Here is a 14,227-nt window from a genome sequence, read left to right on the forward strand (position 1 = left end):
CGAATCCACTTCCGAACGCACCCCAATACCAGAATCACCATACGAAACTATTTCCAGGTTCAAAATCCCAAACGGACATTGAAACATTGAAATGCACTTCAACCCAAATTTATGAAATCCCTCCCAAAATGCTAACTTACATAATAGGCGTCGAAACGCTCCCGGGTCATCTAAAACCCGATCCGGATATACGCCCAAGTCCGAAATCATCATACGATCCTGTTGGAACCTTCAAATCCCGATTCCTAGGTCGTTTGCTCATAATAAACCCTTAATCAGATTCTTCCAACTTTAAGCTTCCGAAACTGGAATTCTCTTTCCAAATCAACTCCGAACTCCCTGAATCTCAATTCCGACTACGCGTACAAGTCATAATATCTGAAGTGAAGCTGCTCGTGCCCTCAAACTGCTGAACGACGCGTTAGAGCTCAAAACGACCGATCGGATCGTTTCATTAGGAGAAAAAGTATCTCCTTCGCTTAGATGTGTTTCACTTTTCAATCTTCCAGCAGATGTTAGCATGTACCACTCCATTTTCTTCCTCCGAAAAAATGTTTAAAATATTTATGTCATTTTTCTTTGTAACTTGACCATGTGGGATATGATACGTTAAAATTCAGCAGCTACCATCCACTTGAACTAAAGTTGTTCACTCTCGTATTCAAGAGTGTCGATATAGGATCAAAATACATATGGGATCACTTGGTTTTTTTTCTTGGATTGATACGTACTCAATATTTTCTTTTTCTTTTTTGAGAAATGATACTCAATTGATGAGTAAGAATTCACACTACCGATAACATAAAGAGGAATGCATGATTGTTTGAGTTTTTTTTTTTTTTTGGCTTAGTGGATTGGGATAAATTATTTATACATATTAGGTGAACTTTTTAATACAAAAATAAGGTTTGAGCCAAAGTTACTAATTTTGTCGAATTCGTAATTTCTATTTAGCTCTAACCTTGGACCTAACTTATTTGAGATTGAGATATATTAATTGTAATAGTATATTGATACATAATTAATTGACACAAAATATTACTGATATGATTATGCAAAAAGTAAAATATTTGCTTTTAGAAATAAAAGTATTTGATAGTGGCAAAGTAGGAGAATCCTAATTATGTTGTAAAAACTATAGTTAATATGGATGTCCACTACTCCCACTATTTTCACTCATGATGTAAATAGCCTCCCACTACTCATCACTATTATGATTGTAACTTCTACACCTCCATAACCTCTCCCCATGATCTCAATTGTTAATGTCATGTTTAAGACAATCATTTTGTAACCTTCATATGTAATAGTATAAATAGAGGCATGAAATGTGAGAAGGAACATACTTGAACACTTGATGAAATAAGAAAGTTATCTCTTCTTCTCTTATTCTACTTATCTTCTTGTTTTATATTGTTACTTTGAGCTACATTTTTTAACACGTTATCAGCACGAAGTTGAGGTCTTTTCGTTGTTCAGGTATATTTGTTCATTTTGTTTTCTTCGTTGTATATTTTGATTTCATGATTAGTATCTTTAATATGCAGTTTTATAATTTCTCACATCTCTAGATATGTGTAAAAATAAAGAATTCTATGTCTCTTTATTTTAAGTTATTTGTATGATGGTCATGTGAAAGTTGCTAATTTTCATGTTAATAGAATTAATTGAGAGAAGAATACTTATTTTATGTAGTTTGACAATTGAAATTGTGTTAAAGTTAGAAGACATTTTTGTTCCAGTTAACATAAAAGATATACTAATAATTTGAAGAAACAAATAGTATTCTTTTCTATGGAATTATCACTTTAGTGTATATAGATCACAAATTAGATATTATGTCAATTTTTAAGATTCTTTACGCTGTTATCCTAATGATTTCTAATTATTTATCATCTTTGATAGTTTTCACTATGTCGAATTTGTCAAAGCTTGAGTTTGTGGCACTTGACATTTATGGAAAGAATTACCTATCATGGGTTCTTGATGCTGAGATTCACTTAGCCGCTAAAGGCTTTGGTAACACCATTACTCAGGGTAATGAGGCATCAAGCCAAGACAAAGCGAAGGCCATGATTTTCTTTCGTCATCATTTGGATGAAGGTTTTAAGGTTGAATATTTGACAGTGAAAGATCCACTTGGATTGTGGACTCGCCTGAAGGAAAGGTATGATCACCTTAAGGCTACGGTATTGCCAAGGGCTCGATATGAGTGGATGCACCTACGGTTACAAGATTTTAAGACCGTAAGTGAGTATAACTCTGTTGTAATTCGAATAACTTCCCAATTAAAATTATGTGGGGATGTTATGAATGATGAGGATTTGTTGGAAAAGACTCTTACGACTTTTCATGCCTCAGATATGGTATTACAACAGCAATACGATGAAAGGGGTTTTAAAAAGTATTCTGAATTGATCTCATGCCTTCTGGTGGCTGAGCAACATAATACCCTTTTGCTGAAAAATCATGAAACCCGTCCCACAGGATCAGCCCCGCTTCCTGAAGCAAATATGGCAGCTAGACATGATAAGTCTGGAAAAAGACAAAACAATAATCATGGCCATATGAATGTACGTGGGCATGGAAATGGTAAGAGGCGATATAATAGTCGTCATCGTGGTGGTCATGGCAAACGAGAGAATAATATGGGTTCTCAAAACAATCCTTCAAGAGGCAAAAGCGGTAACTGCCACCACTGTGACATGAAAGGTCATTGGAAAATTGAACGTCGTGCACCTGAGCATTTTGTCAGGCTTTATCAAAACTCCATCAAAATAAAGACAAATAATGTTGGAGCATCTTCTGCCAATGCCCCGGTGAAGTTTCACTTGACTTTTAAAAATGATTTTGAGGCAGGGCCTTCAAAAAAAAATGATGACAATGCCGATGCAAATCTTGCTTTGAATGATGATGATTTTCAAGGTCTCGATGATCTTACTCATTTGAAAGTTGAAGATTTATTTGGAGATCAAAACTAAAGTTTGATCATTTTACTGGGAATGCAATTATGTTGTTATTTTTATTTTCAGCGTTTCTGTCTCGTCTAAAGTTGTTTTTATTTTCAAGTAGTACTTACGTTGTCTTATGTTGTCATTGGTGATGTTAGTTTTTTCGTATTTCTTATGATTTACTTTTATTTTTTTTATGAAAAAATTAAAATTTCCTAGTCTTCAATTGGATTCAAGATGAGTAATGAAGATTTATGTCTTTTGGATAGTGCTACAACTCACAGAATATTAAGAGAAAAGAACTTTTTTTCTTATTTGGTTATGAAAAGGCCTATGTTAGTACAATATCTGGTAGTACAAAGTTGATTGAGGGCTCTGGAAGAGCGACCTTATTACTACCTGGAGGAATGATATTAACTATTGATAATGCATTGTATTGTAGTAAGTCTCAAAGAAACTTATTGAGTTTCAAAGCTATTCGCCAAAATGGCTACCATGTTGAGACATCAAACAAAGGAAAGGTTGAATACCTTTATACTTACTTACAATAAAAAGTCGGGAAAAAAAATATGTGCACGNAGGTTTACTATTTCTAACGATTTTATCATTTGGCATGACCGATTGGGCCATCCCGGTTCTAACATGATGCGCAGAATAATAGAGAATTCAAATGGGCACACATTGAAGAACAAGAAGATTCTTCAATTTAAGGAATTCTCTTGTGCTGCTTGTTCTCAAGGAAAATTGATTATTAAACTATCAGCAACTAAATTTGGGATTCAATCCCCTGCATTTCTGGAACCTATACATGGTGATATATGTGGGCTTATACACCCTTCATGTAGACCATTCAAGTATTTTATGGTCTTGATAGACGTATCTACAAGATGGTCACATGTGTGCTTATTGTTAACTCGTAATATGGCATTTGCGAGATTGTTGGCCCAAATAATAAGGTTAAGAGCACAATTTCCAGATTATGCAATTAAGATAATTCATCTTGATAATGCTGGTGAATTTATATCTCAAGCCTTTATCGATTATTGTATGGCCACTGGAATAAACGTTGAGCATCCGGTTGCTCATGTTCATACTCAAAATGGTCTAGCAGAATCATTGATTAAATGCCTTGTGCGCATAAGGCCAACTAGTTATCATAAAGTCTCCCCATTACAGTTGGCTTTTGGTCAGGAGCCAAATAATTATCATCTAAGAATTTTTGGATGTGCAGTATATGTTCCAATTGGTCCCCAAAGAAGGTTGGGAGTATATGTTGGTTATGAATCTCCTTCTATTATTAAATATCTAGAGCCTATGACAGGAGATTTGTTTACAGCCAGATTTGCTGATTGTCATTTTGATGAATCACTTTTTTCAATATTACGGGGAGAAAATAAACAGCTGAAAAAAGAGATAGATTGGAACGTATTATCTCTATCTCATTTGGATCCTCGTACAAATCAATGTGAACAAGAAGTTCAAAAGATCATTTATATGCAAAATGTTGCAAATCAATTGCCAGATGCATTTACTAACCTTCTACGGGTTACTAAATCGCATATTTCAACTGTAAATGCTCCAATTCGAGTTGATGTCCCAACTGGACAGTATGATACTGCCAATGAGTCTAGGCCACGCCTTAAACGTGGTAGACCAATCGGTTCCAAGGATAAGAATCCCCGAAAAAGGAAAGGAGCAAATGATCAAGTTGATCATAACATAGAGGCAATTGCTTAAGAGGGACATAAGGACATAGAAATTGATAAGACCTCACAGGAGGTTCTAGTACCTGGAAATGATGAAAATGAAGAGATCTCAATAAGTTATGTCTCTACAGGAAAAAGGTGGAACCGAAATAACGTTGTGGTTAATAACAATTTTGCATATAATGCTGCAATTGAAATAATGCAACAAGATGAGGATCTTGAGCCAAAATCTGTCGATGAATGTAGACAGAGAAATGATTGACCAAAATGGAAAAATGCAATTCAAGCGGAATTGGCCTCACTCGAAAATGTGAAGTTTTCGAACCAATAGTCCGAACGCCTGAAGGTGTCAAGCCAGTGGGGTACAAATGGGTTTTTGTGCGAAAACGAAATGAGAAAGGTGAAGTCGTAAGATATAAAGCACGACTTGTGGCACAAGGGTTTTCGCAAAGTCCTGCCATTGATTATATGGAGACATATTCTCCTGTGGTAGATGCAATTACCTTCAGGTATCTAATAAATCTGGCAGTCCATGAAAAGCTTGATATGCGATTGATGGATGTTGTCATAGCCTACTTATATGGCTCACTGGATAATGAAATTTTTATGAAAATCCCTGAAGGATTTAAAGTTCCTTAAGCACATAAAAGTTCAAGAGAAACTTGTTCAATAAAGCTTCAAAAATCCGTATACGTATTGAAGCAATCAGGGAGGATGTGGTACAATTGCCTTAGCGAGTATTTGCTAAAGGAAGGGTACAAAAATGACCCTATTTGCCCTTGTGTCTTTATTAAGAGGTCTGGATCTGAATTTATCATCATAGCTGTGTATGTTGATGACTTGAATATCATTGGCACTTCTAAAGAGCTTCCAAAGGCTATAGAGTGTTTGAAGAAAGAGTTTGAAATGAAAGATCTCGGTAAGACAAAATTTTGTCTTGGCCTACAAATTGAGCATGTACCAAATGGAATTTTTGTCCATCAATCAACATATACTGAAAAGGTTTTAAAGCGATTTTACATAGATAATGCACATCCATTGAGTACCCCAATGGTTGTGAGATCGCTTGATATAAATAAAGATCCATTTCGGCCTCAAGAAAATGATGAAGAGCTCATTAGTGATGAAACTCCATATCTTAGTGCAATTGGGGCACTGATGTATCTTGCCAACAATACACGACCAGATATTGCTTTTGCAGTGAGCTTATTAGCAAGATTCAGCTCCTCCCCAACAAGAAGACATTGGAATGGTGTTAAGCATATATTTAGATATCTTCGTGAACTATAGATATGAGATTGTTTTATTCTAATGAATTCAAGTCAGAAATGATTGGCTATGCCGATGCAGGTTATTTGTCTGATCCACATAAAGCCCGATCTCAAACAGGCTATTTATTTACATATGGAGGTACTGCTATATTANAATGAATTCCAGTCAGAAATGATTGGCTATGCCGATGCAGGTTATTTGTCTGATCCACATAATGACCCGATACTCAAAACAGGTCATTTTTTTTATATATGGAGGTACAACTATATCATGGCGTTTAATGAAACAAACAATAGCTGCCACATCTTCAAATCATGCTGAGATAATAGCCATTCATGAAGCTAGTCAGGAATATGTTTGGTTGAGATCAATGACTCAGCATATTCAGGAAATGTGTGGTTTTCTTATGAAAAAAGATAATCCAACTACACTATATGAAGACAATGCTGCTTGCATCGCTGAACTGAAAGGAGGATACATAAAAGGAGACAAAATAAAGCACATTTCACCAAAGTTCTTTTTCACGCGTGATCTTCAACAAAATGGTGAAATTAATGTTCAACAGATCTGTTCATGTGAAAATTTGGCTGATCTGTTCACTAAGGTATTGCCAACATTTGAGAAGTTGAGACAGAAGATCGGAATGCCGCATCTTCGAGAAATAAAGTGGTGTTTTCATGAGGGGGAGTAAGATACACACTGTACTCTTTTCCCTTAGCCTAGGTTCTGTCCCACTGGGTTTTTCTGGTAAGGTTTTTAACGAGGCAGCAAATAAAGCGTATACAGATATGTGTACTCTTTTTCGTTCACTAAGATTTTTTCCCACAGGGTTTTTTTCTTAGTAAGGTTTTAACGAGACATATTATCTATTTTTGGACATCCAAGGGTGAGTGTTGTAAAACTTATAGTTAATATGGATGTCCACTACTCCCACTATTTTCACTCATGATGTAAATAACCCCCCACTACCCATCACTATTATGATTGTAACTCCCACACCTCCATAACCTCTCCCCATGATCTTTCCCCATGATCTCAATTGTTAATGTAATGTTTAAGACAATCATTTTTTAACCTTCATATGTAATAGTGTAAATAGAGGCATGAAATGTGAGATGGAACACACTTGAACACTTGATGAAATAAGAAAGTTATCTCTTCTTATCTTATTCTACTTATCTTCTTGTTTTATATTGTTACTTTGAGCTACATTTTTTTACAAACTAATCTTTTTCTTTTAAAATGAGGTCATTGTAGTGAAACATTTGCTTTTAAATGCGTTAATTATAGACTTAAATGATTGGATTATCAGTACAGCATAGTCAAAGGGGATATGGTACCACTAGCATAACGTATACGTTCTCCAAATTAAAATTTCAAGATTTTGAGAAATCAAGTCTCAAAATATCATCTATTTTATTCTTTCACAAATTTACTATTTTCTTTTTTTTGGTCTACTTACCAATTAAAACCTGACATAAATTATTCTTTGATTATTTTCTAATTCTAAAGCAGTTTGAAAATTAATATTTTATGGAGAGTTTGAACTCATAACATTCAACTTGATATTGAACCAAAAAAAAAAAACATTCAACTTGATAAATAAATAAGTGAAATTTATTTAAAATCAGGCTAGAGGTTGGTCAAGATAAAAATTTTAAGACTAAGGGTGTATTTGTTACCAATGAAAATATTTTTCAAAAAATATTTTTTTATTCGTCTCAAAAGCAATCAAAACGGGTGTAGTTCGGATTCACAGGGGGGGAAAAAACAAAAGTAACAACTAGCCAAAACTTTTCTCACAAACTAATCTAAACACGTCAGCAATCAAAAAGGAAAAGCCTAATGTAGACACGTAATCGTACTACTAACTATTTTTAAGAACTAACTTCCAAAATGTTTTATATAAATATTAAATAAAAAGTATAAATATTAAAAATGGAAGTTGCAATTCAACGGCAGTGAATCACGCAACAAATATATGACCAACACGTGATTCTCTGATTGAAACAAACAAAAAGTACATAAACTTTTACCTACTTTGTACTCATTTCCGCATCTAATACTTCTTTAACCTAATTATATAAGCTGTATAATCAGTGGCTCTATCACTCTCTACTCAATTCTAATCATCATGTATCGAGTAGCCGCATACAGGCAGTTGAAGAATAGAGTTTCTTGGATCAGTTCATTCAATTCTGCCAGGTATTTGTGTTATTGCAGCAGTTGTTACAAAAAAAAGGGTTGATCACTTTGAATAAGTTGTATATTTTTCTGGGTGCTGTTGGTTTCATTTCTTTTGAGCAAGGTGAATTGGGATTGGATACTAGTTGGATGCTTGAAAATCTACAGTAGCAACATCACCTTAATGCCGAACTAGTTGATCGAAGCTATTACATTTCTAAAAAGAGAAATTTTTTTATGTGAAAATGGTGTTTTAAGGAGAAACTTTTTGGGTAAAAATGTTTTACAAGTTACTGTTTTTTAAACTAAAAGTTAGTAACGGGCGTCAATTGACTTAACAATTGGATGATTATTTGATTATTACTTTTGGATTTACAATGTCAAATTATGCTCATTCCACTTGCCGTATGAAATGTGCGTCTACATTATGTCATGATATGGGCTAGTTATCCATGTAAGTGATGCTTAGCGTAGATACTGTTTCCTGCTAAAGTATGACTCTGAATATTCTCAATTTCCTGTTTTGAGCTAATCAATCAACGCGTATGGACCAAGCATTTGGGGTGTTGTTTTAAAGTCATTCTCATATCGAACTTGTAATGAACGTTCGTATGTCACAATTTTTTTATAATTTTCCACAAGATCAATAATTTCATATGATTTGGCTTTATTGACATTAATTCTAGTTCCTTATGTTCTTCACTTTAGTGCATTTAATTTAGTCCATCATAATGCAGATCAAATCATACTTTGCCCTTTGCTACGGTAAAAGCTGAAGAAATATCAGGCTCTCAACCTGCTGAAGTCCACAACTTGGGTATGTAAATTTTCGTTCCAGCTAGCTGCTGAAAACGGCCATTGATATGTAGTTAGTTTCTGTCCAACGTTTGCCTAGGAATAGATGCATATACTTGTACAAAGATTTTTAGGAAGTATTGAATTCTCTTAATCTCCTTGTGTGTGTACCATATACTTGGAAAAGCAAAAAGAAGCGTGTTAGCAAGCAAGATAAACTAGTAACAGAGACACTAAGAACGTATTATATCACTACCTTTCACCCCTTTTCTTTTTCAAAATGTGTTCTGTAGATATACAAATAGCAAACTCTTGTCATGGTTCTAGTTTACCGCTACATCTAATTGACTGGTGGTTTTCATCCATCCAGTGCAGGGGAAGTGGACAGGATCTTCTAGTTGGAATACAATAGTGGATCCCTTGAATGGGCAACCATTCATTAAAGTTGCAGAAGTAGATGAATCAGAATTGCAGGTACATAATTTGGATGCATCATAGTTCTTTGGGCTGTGTTTTTCCAGACGAGTCTTTGAACCTGTGGAGTCTGTTATTCTGGACAAATGGCTTGCTACTTTTTGGCCAGTTACACTTCCGGTCATATAAAGACTTTTCCCTTCTTTTATTCAGAAATCTTTAACATCTAAGATTTCAATATGATGATTTTACAAGTCCTTTTATTGCCTGTGCAGCTATTTGTGGAGAGCTTGTCCAAGTGCCCGAAACATGGTCTACATAATCCATTCAAAGCACCAGAAAGGTTTGATTTTAATTGTGTTTTGGTCTTTTTCTTGGTTTTTTTTCTCGGTGAAGTTTTCTAGCTGAACTGTGTGTTGACTAGCCTTTAGTGTCTTGTGGGTTTTTATCGAAAGGAAGAAATGATGACTTTAGAAAAATGAATTGAGTGACACCATTTTTCTCAGGTACCTAATGCTTGGAGACGTATCTACAAAAGCAGCTCATATGCTTGGCTTGCCTGAGGTAATATATAACTCAAGCAAGGATGCTGGTGTTCTCTTAGCCTATTTGACAAATACTTTATGATATTCATAATTACTTCTTATCCTCTTAATGATTTGCTTCTTTATGTCTTTCAGGTTTCTGACTTCTTTGCTAAGCTAATACAACGGGTGTCTCCTAAGAGTTACCAACAAGCTCATGGTGAAGTTTTCGTCACACAGAAATTTCTGGAAAATTTCTGTGGTGATCAGGTAGATTATTCCTTCTATAACTATTACCTCATATGCTACATTATACAGGGGCTGATTAAGAAAAAAAATTGTTTTAAATCATGGTGCAACAATTCAGTTGGCTAGCTTTTCACATCCATGTGATTCTATTGCTGCTTTATGTTATTTCAACAGTTTTTTGTCTCTACTCATTGGTTGCTTCCTTCTATTTGTACTTTTATGTTAAATGTTAGCTTAATTAACTCTGAACATTTGAAAGCTTAATAGACTTCAGGTTCAGCGAGAAGGACTTATTTCACATGGGATTCATTTCTCCATTTTCTTTAACACAAATGTCAGATCGAACACTGAACCCTTGATTTATTTGGCAGGTTCGCTTTCTAGCTAGGTCTTTTGCAGTACCAGGAAATCATCTGGGGCAGCAGAGCCATGGTTTTCGCTGGCCTTATGGACCAGTAAGGCACCATTCTGGCTGTTGTTGACTAGATTTAATGGAAAGTGTTAAACAAAAAAATCTTCTGATGCTATCTTTCACTTTGAAACTGAGATCTGAAGGTGCAGTTTTGTAACTAAAATCACTAAAACACTTGAATTTATCGGAATAAAATTCTTCACTATTTCAGATGGTGTTAAGTTGTGTTATACGCTGGAATCATTTTTTATGAATGTCTTCCTGCTAATCTAAGGATTTGACTTAGCCTGCTTTTGGTCACATTGGTCATAGTGGTAAAATTTGCAGCACATAAGTTATTGTTTCTTACATTCCCCTGTTGACTTTCTTAGGTGATTGAAGGATATTTTGTACTTCAATTATTAAAATTTCTCACTGCACCTGAATTTAAACTTTATTTTATAGGTGGCGGTTATTGCTCCCTTTAATTTTCCCTTGGAGATTCCTGTACTTCAGATGATGGGAGCGTTATATATGGGGAATAAGCCGGTCCTTAAAGTTGATAGCAAGGTGGGTCATGCAAATTTTTATAGGCTCTCTATAGCATGCAATTTCACTTACTGAACTAGGCCCAGCTAAGAAGCAAACTTGACTCTCATCTATCAAAGAATCAAAAATTGCAAAATGGCTTTTACATAGTCCTCTCTTTTTGTCAAATTAACAAAATGTGCAGAAAATTGGAAGATTTCTGTACTACTCAAAAACAAAAATGGAAGATTTCTGTTCCTATTCTATTTTTTTTTCTGTTAATAACTCTATTTTAAAATTTTTTCTGATATGCTTCTTATAGTTAGACTTCAATTGTTGGTTAGGTATGTGTTGTTATGGAACAATTTCTTCGACTACTTCATGATTGTGGGTTACCTGCGGATAACGTGGATTTCATAAATTCAGATGGAAAGACGATGAACAAGCTACTCATTGAGGTTAGTTTCTGAAGTTGACTTCTCTGGGCCACTTATCAGTAAGAATTGGCAAATAACAATTACAAATTTTCGTTCAAAAACTTTCTGTCCCTTGAGAATAATTTCCTCCTCCAAATCTAGCATTCTTTTAAATTAATTTTTTCTTTTCCTTCTCAAGTATAGTATTTATACATGCCTCATGGTTGGATTAAATCGACGAAATGGTACAAGACGATTTTTATTTTTATCTAATATTGGAGGAAGAAGGACAGCCTTTTTGTCTAGACCGGGGGGGGGGGGGGGGGGGGGCCCGGAGGTGTTGCAGCCATTATTTTCGTGTTCCTTTTGAAAGATAAATGTCTATGAGGTATGAAGCTGCTGTGAGCCATCCGTTTCTTTCGAGACCTCTAGGACCCTAGGACGTATGCATGGTTTTTCCTAAATGGTCATTATTTGGATCCAGCAAAATTACACTAAGTTTCAATTTTATGTGCAGGCATGTGTATCCAAAAGATATAATTATTCACCAGTGTTGGAATAAACTGGTTCTGGTAGAGAGAATGGATAAAGAGGATCCATGTACCTAACGCCAACTAGTTTGGGATTAAAGCATAATTGATTGACATGTGTATCCAAAATATCGCCTGACTCGATTCACTGGAAATAATATTGAAATGGAATATACTTGTGAAAATTGCTACTAATTATGCTTTTATATGCAATAATGCATTTTTGAGCTTTCATTTTATATCAGGGTAGGGGAAGGGGAAGGGGAAGTGTGTGTCTGTGATTTATTTCTCTTTTCCTTTTCTTTAGTTTGCACAGGTTTACTTCTGCTCTGTTTTGTAGATTGAAGTGTGTTTTTATTTACCTGAGATAGTTTTCTTTCATTTTGTATTTCTAGGGGAAACCACGCATGACTCTCTTCACAGGTAGCTCAAGAGTGGCAGAGAAGTTAGCTGATGACCTAAGTGGTCGAGTCAAACTAGAAGATGCTGGATTTGACTGGAAGATCCTTGGGCCCGATGTCCATGAGGTTTACATAATCTGTTATCGACAGGCTTCATTGCATTTTGGAAAAGCTCTTTTCAAGTTTTATTTACTCGTTGTGATTGTTTGCTTTCGACAGGTGGATTACGTTGCATGGGTTTGTGATCAAGATGCATATGCATGTAGTGGTCAGAAGTGTTCAGCTCAATCAATATTGTTCATGCATGAGGTATCCTTTGTCCTGTTCTATCTTTTTCTCCATGGAAATTAAATGCTTAGAGACAAATATTTTGTGGTTTATATAGGCATTGTAAAAGGTGAAATTTCATTCAGATAACTCTCTTTTCTAACTGTCATTTATGTTGATGCAGAATTGGGGTAGAAGCTCTCTCTTAGATAAAATGACCGAGCTTGCTGCAAGAAGAAAGTTAGATGATTTAACTATTGGTCCTGTCCTTACGGTAAGAATGCCTAATGCTCAAAGTGCTAATTTGGAGATTTGACTATCCATCATTTGATGGTCTAGATCTAGAGTGCTGGAGTGACATTAGATACAATTTACTAGAGGTTTGAAAAGTATCAATACCTTTGGTCTGAATCTATTTCGGACTCTTTTGGATATTCAGAATAATTCACTCAGACAAGTATAGAAGTTTTCTCGGGAGTCCATCTGAACATGTTAAATCAAATCCGTGACTCTGTGAGATGGAAACTGAATGTTTATCTTAGTGGGTTCCTGCTCATTGTTTGTTAGCATGATTACAATACTAACTATACTTGCATTTCCAGCTCCTTTTCATTTTTTCTTGGACGAAGCATTCTTGGTGGTACATTGTCAAGTAATGCCAACAATCTTGTCAGAACATCCTAGCCATGATTGTTAATGTATTTTTCTCACAGGTTACAACTGAAGCAATGCTAGACCATGCGAAGAAATTACTTCAGATACCTGGATCAAGACTGCTCTTTGGTGGTGAAGCCTTACAAAACCATTCTATCCCTGCAATTTATGGAGCCATTAAACCCACTGCAATTTTCATACCACTTGAAGAAATACTCAAAGAACAACATTATCATCTCGTGACCAAAGAGATTTTCGGGCCATTCCAGGTAATAGAATAGTCTGAACTACATATTAAATGTCAAGTTGGGTAATTTTCTCACTGATCGTCTTATCTTGCTGGTGTGTGCTTTCTCTTTCTAGGTTGTCACAGAGTACAAAGATAATCAGCTTCCGCTGGTTTTGAACGCCCTTGAAAAGATGCATGCACATTTAACAGCTGCTGTGGTTTCAAACGACATACTATTCCTGCAAGTAAGAAAATGTGCTAGTTACTCCTTTTCAGATATGAGTTGACCTTATTTATTTTCGCACACATTTAGCAATGCGTTTTTTCTACCGGCGTGCTAATACGTCTATTATCAAATATGAATACCCGGGAGTAACAAGATTGAAATATGTGTTGCTCTACAATACACCCGGGAGTAACAAGATTGAAATATGTGTTGCTCTACAATACAACTTAAAATACTCACATGCAAGTAAAACTAGCAGAAAATATCTTAGGAAGTCTTTCTCTAGATCAGCATCTGGAATTCCAATATGATAAGAAATATTTTAGATTAAAACTGTTGAATTTTCTATTACTTACCAGCTCAGCTTAGAAGGAAGGAGGAATGGAAGGAAGGTGAGAAGAGAGAGGTGTAGAACATAGTGAAGTTTTAGTAGCAATGCTTTTTGCTATTTTTGACTGTAGAATCAAAGAGCCATGGGGGGGGGGGGGGG

At 35.3% G+C, this 14,227-nt stretch overlaps 2 protein-coding genes across 2 annotated transcripts in view; both read left to right on the forward strand.

The window, feature by feature from the left end:
* Positions 1-1,913: 1,913 nt before the first annotated feature.
* On the forward strand, positions 1,914-2,981 carry LOC109211313. Its single transcript, XM_019374839.1, has one exon. It carries the CDS (start codon positions 1,914-1,916, stop codon positions 2,979-2,981), a length of 1,068 nt encoding a protein of 355 aa, XP_019230384.1.
* Positions 2,982-7,940: 4,959 nt separating this feature from the next.
* LOC109211320 (delta-1-pyrroline-5-carboxylate dehydrogenase 12A1, mitochondrial) overlaps positions 7,941-14,227 on the forward strand; it is a 7,459-nt gene continuing 1,172 nt past the window's right edge. Inside the window, exons 1-14 of the mRNA XM_019374850.1 lie at positions 7,941-8,134; positions 8,851-8,930; positions 9,279-9,382; positions 9,598-9,665; positions 9,829-9,886; positions 10,003-10,116; positions 10,467-10,550; positions 10,952-11,056; positions 11,359-11,472; positions 12,356-12,487; positions 12,581-12,670; positions 12,813-12,902; positions 13,342-13,551; positions 13,646-13,756. Coding sequence (XP_019230395.1) covers positions 8,064-8,134; positions 8,851-8,930; positions 9,279-9,382; positions 9,598-9,665; positions 9,829-9,886; positions 10,003-10,116; positions 10,467-10,550; positions 10,952-11,056; positions 11,359-11,472; positions 12,356-12,487; positions 12,581-12,670; positions 12,813-12,902; positions 13,342-13,551; positions 13,646-13,756 — 1,431 coding nt within the window. The 5' untranslated portion in view covers positions 7,941-8,063. The remainder of the gene's footprint in view (positions 8,135-8,850; positions 8,931-9,278; positions 9,383-9,597; positions 9,666-9,828; positions 9,887-10,002; positions 10,117-10,466; positions 10,551-10,951; positions 11,057-11,358; positions 11,473-12,355; positions 12,488-12,580; positions 12,671-12,812; positions 12,903-13,341; positions 13,552-13,645; positions 13,757-14,227) is intronic.

Source organism: Nicotiana attenuata, unplaced genomic scaffold (genome assembly GCF_001879085.1).
Source record: "Nicotiana attenuata strain UT unplaced genomic scaffold, NIATTr2, whole genome shotgun sequence".
Lineage (NCBI taxonomy): Eukaryota > Viridiplantae > Streptophyta > Magnoliopsida > Solanales > Solanaceae > Nicotiana > Nicotiana attenuata.